Source organism: Pteropus vampyrus, unplaced genomic scaffold (genome assembly GCF_000151845.1).
Source record: "Pteropus vampyrus isolate Shadow unplaced genomic scaffold, Pvam_2.0 Scaffold45, whole genome shotgun sequence".
NCBI classification, from domain to species: domain Eukaryota; kingdom Metazoa; phylum Chordata; class Mammalia; order Chiroptera; family Pteropodidae; genus Pteropus; species Pteropus vampyrus.
Window position 1 is genome coordinate 4193036 of NW_011888826.1, and position 4606 is coordinate 4197641.

Genomic DNA, 4606 nt, shown 5'->3' on the forward strand with positions numbered 1-4606 from the left:
AGAATCAAAATAATTTTATAACAGAGATCTGGTCATGACCATTTTAATCATCTTAGAGTCATTAATAGGGAGACAAGATATTTATTATATGACATGTAATATGATGCAGTAGGAAGTCCATGAAGAATATCTACAATGTATTCTTGACAAAAATGCTTAACCTTAATGCAATCGAGGTTCCAGAATTAATTTGTACTTTGTAAGAAAAGATGTAAAAGTAGTTAAACGACACTCTGAGGAAAGAGAAGACTCAAAAAGGCAGGACATTCTATGAAGACTGGCCTGGTCTCCTCAAGGAGTCAATGTCATGGGGAAAAGGGGGCTGGGGGTTGTTCTAGTTTAAGAGAATGTAACATAGTGACCTAACAATCAAAAGAAATACTTGTCACTTGACTGGATCTTGGTTTGAAGTAACCAGCTGTAAACTCCACTACAGGAACAATTGGGGAAAAATATGAATATTGGATCGATTAGGAATAATTTTTAATGTTATTATAATATCAATAGTACAGTTCTATAGAAAGTTCCTTCTTTAGAGATGCATACTGAAACATATAGGAGTAAAATGTCATGATTTTTGTAATTTTCTTTAAAGTACACAACCTTCTCCCCCAAAAAAGAAAAAAGAGTAACTATATAAAAATGTTATCAACTGTTAGATCTGGATGAAAGAGTCCAGCAGTCCTTATGCAAGAGGGATACGTTCCAAGACGCCCACTGGATGCCTAAACTGCACAGTACAGAACCCTTTTTAAATTGATTTTTTCCTATACGTACATATGAATGAAAAGTTTAATTTATAAATTAGACACAGTAAAAGATTAACACCAATATCTAACAAAATAGAACAATTATAACAACATACTGTAATAAAAGTTATGTGAAAGCAGTCTCTCTCTGATAACCGAGAGGTGACTAACGGGTGGGCAGCATGTACGGTGTGGATAAAAGGATGGGCAAGAGGATGATTCACAGCCTGGGTGGAATGAAGCAGGATGACACATGATTTCATCTCTACTCATAAGGAAGAGCAATTTCACTACTCATAAGGAAGAGCAATTTTAAATTTATGAATTGTTTATTTCTGGAATTTTCCATTTAATATTTTTGTACTGGCTGATCTCAGGTAACTGAAACCACAGAAAAACAAAACTGCAATAAGGGGGGGATACTGTATATAGTAATTCATTATAATTTTTTTATTTGAAATTACTCATAATAAAAGTCTAGGAAAAAGAAATAAAAGGAAAAAAATCCTCTAAATTCTTTTTAGAAATGATCAAAAAAATATGGTTTTACTAAGAAGTGAATTTACAATGTTATATCTCTAGAGGTCAGTATTGTATAAGAGAATAGAGAGCATCGCTCAGATTATATCAGAATAATTTTAGGTAACAGTTACTAATTTACTATTTCAAAAAATATGTCATGTTATATAAACTCAAAACATTCAGTATGGACAAAATTATTTCAATTGCCTTAAAAATACAGAAAGTGCTTAAATATTAACGACTGATGATGAGGTAAATAGTGATAAGGTAAAATAACAGCTAATAAAATGTGTTTATTCTAAGATAATGCTTAAAAAAAATCCAGTAGGAAATAAAAAGTGGGTGGTACTTTGCTACAAACTTCAGACATTATAACTTATTTTTAATAGCTACAAATTTTCAGAGTGGATATACTAATACATTTATACATCACTTCATTACATTACTATTCATGTCTCTTGCTTCTAAAATTTCAAACTCAATGAATGAATTATAATTAAATCTGATATGAATTTTGCTCTAACTACTGCTAGCAACATTATCTCCCTTCTGTTCATTATAGTCAAGTGTGGCTAAATTCTGGTAAACATACAATATTTGACAGTTGGTACTCTGCTAACATCAATATAGTTTGGATCTGAAAATAGTCCAAGAAGAGGGTATAAGTCAAACAAACCTTTGATCCTGGAACAGGATTTACTGATTTTTTTGGAATGTTTGCTGACTAGCAAACACCTTATGTACTAGCATGCTGGGCTAGTCAGCTGCATCACAGAAGAAAGGGCATTTTATTAGTAACTTACAAAGACATTTTTGGAACATGACTTGCTCCTAAGTTAGAGACTTTTGGCTTTTTTATTCTAAGGGAGGAAAGTCTATTGGGAAGAAATACATATTCTTATGGAATAAAGATTTTTTTAAATTGGCATTTTATTATCACAATTTTCCCTGCTAAAATAAACAGATGTGGAAACTAGGGCCCAAAGAACATGAATCTATTTGTCTATCTAATGTCAATTTCCTCTGAATTTCCTTTACTATGGTTCCGATTCTTTGGAGTAGTGGGCTCTGTTTGCAGCTAAGGATGCCATGTGACATTTGACCAACGAGATGAGGAAGAGAGCTTCAAATTAATACAAAGAACAGCTGGCACAGATCTTTTGTCTCTCTTCTTCCCTCTTTCTTCCTGCCTAGAATAGACCCACGGTAACTGTAAGCACCCATCTTTGTAAGCACGCAAACAAAAAGCCATTTTCAAAGATAAAAAAAAACCACAAAAAACAAAAAGAGGAGTCAGGTGCTTATCAGTATCATAAAGTCATAGAACAACCCCTACTTTCTGGCTGTCTTACTAGGTGAGAAACATAAAGCCCTTACTTGTTTTACTTGTTTAACCACTGTAATCAGATTTACTTTACAAGCAGTAAAATGCAATCCTAAGTGGTATAGAAAAGGCAATGAGAGACTGTTAAGAGACTAAGAGAGGGCTTCAAAGACTAAAGGCCTGTACTTAACTTTATATGCCCATTTTCTATTTTTATTTTTAAAAAAGCTACTGTAATTCCTATTTTATATTTTTTCTAGAGTTGTTTTGAGGCTAAGAATTCATGTAAGTGCACTTCATAAACTGTGAAAATACTAAACAAATGTAAGATAGGAATGAGTGGTTAGCTCTTATAGTAACATTTTGAACCGTATGGTTTTCATGGTAAGAACTGCCAAGCCCTTTTTATGATTTACTTAAAAAAGATGATAACATTTTGCTTGTCACACAGTTATCTATTGAAAAGTTCAAATGAGATAACATTAAGTATAATGCAAATTGCTAAATACTATACAAATGTTAGGAATCATGGAGTTATTATTATAAAAGTGGTGTGATTTAGTGATTTGCATAAAATTCCTGGGTTGATTCCTCCACTAATTTAGCTGGATGAGCTTGAGGAATGTGCCAAATTTCCAAGTTTCATTTTTTCACCTTTAGTGGGAATACCAATAGTAACCATGTCTCTCCTTCACGAGCTGTATTAAGTGTAGCATTACTGTTAAACTATACCCCAATGCTTTCCCTATTTCCCCTGTGTGACGGATCACTGAAGTTTAGCTTGGATGACCACTACTAAAATAAAGACTACATTTCTTAGTCCCTCCTGTGGCTGGGTTCTAGTTATGTTTTAATCAATGAAATGTGAATTGAAGTGACTCACACAATTTACAGGTCAAACCCTCAGTGAGTCCTTATTCCCAGAAACCACAAAAGAGACAGAGAGGTCCTCAGCTGCTGGGGAGTCCGTAACCAGCTGTGCTCATCAACACACAAAGAATCTCTCATTTTCATTAAACAGTTTCTGTCCTCTAAAGAAAGTTTAGAAAGCTCTGCTCTGTCAGTATTATGAGTACCAACAATAAAATCCTCACTGTATCCAGTGAAGGGGACTGACTCTAATAATTACTGAGCTACAATTCTGAAATTCTGACAGGATGGTTAAGTGTGAGACAAATGATTTAATAACATTAACTCTTACTCTAACATATTTCTTACCTGTATATTCAGAAAATGGCTTATGTATTACTCCTAGCACAGGTTTACCGTTTACAGCCACACACACCATAGTAGTGACATACTTTCGAAGATCCTCTATGAGAAAAAAACGACCAACAAACAAAACACGCAATCGTCAAAGTACATATATAAATTCAGGATACAATGTTATATTTTGTTTATTAAAAATTATTAAAAATTTATATACTTGAAATGTCTTTCTTAGTCAACAACTCTAGCAAAAATTGTCTAGCAATGAGAGCCAATTTAAGGAAGTAGCTGAGTTTTGGTTTTGTAAGCAAATTACCTGGGTTATTTTCCCAGCCTGCCATTTTATTATCTGCATATCTTTGAGGAAATTATTTAAATTCAGTTTCCTCATCTGTAAAATACAGACCATGTAGTTAAGAACCCACCTTTAGGTATAAATTAAAATAATTTTTAATTTTAGCATTAAATTTAAAAATCAAGCACTTAGAATAGCCCCTGCACAAGGGATGTACTCACTATATATTATCACTATTATATGATCAGGCCAGTCTCAGTTTAAAGAAAACTCTTTTATAAATAAACCCCTGGATATTCTCTATTTCTATTATGTACTCCTACAAAATACTGTTTTATAATTTCAGTCGTTATTAGATATACACATCTAGTATCCTATTCCTGTTCTCCAAACAGTTTATAGCTATCAAGTGTCAAAGGGTCAAGTTCAAAGCTTAAGCAAAAAGGTGAAAAAGCAGAAGCCCCTACATTCAGAGAACTTACCATTTGAAGGAATACAAATATATAA

General features: G+C 33.0%; 1 protein-coding gene across 1 annotated transcript in view; it reads right to left on the reverse strand.

Annotated features, from left to right (window-relative positions):
• The window catches only part of IMPAD1 (inositol monophosphatase domain containing 1), a 31469-nt gene that overhangs the window by 12609 nt on the left and 14254 nt on the right, over positions 1-4606 (reverse strand). Inside the window, exon 2 of the mRNA XM_011359207.2 lies at positions 3814-3913. Coding sequence (XP_011357509.1) covers positions 3814-3913 — 100 coding nt within the window. The remainder of the gene's footprint in view (positions 1-3813; positions 3914-4606) is intronic.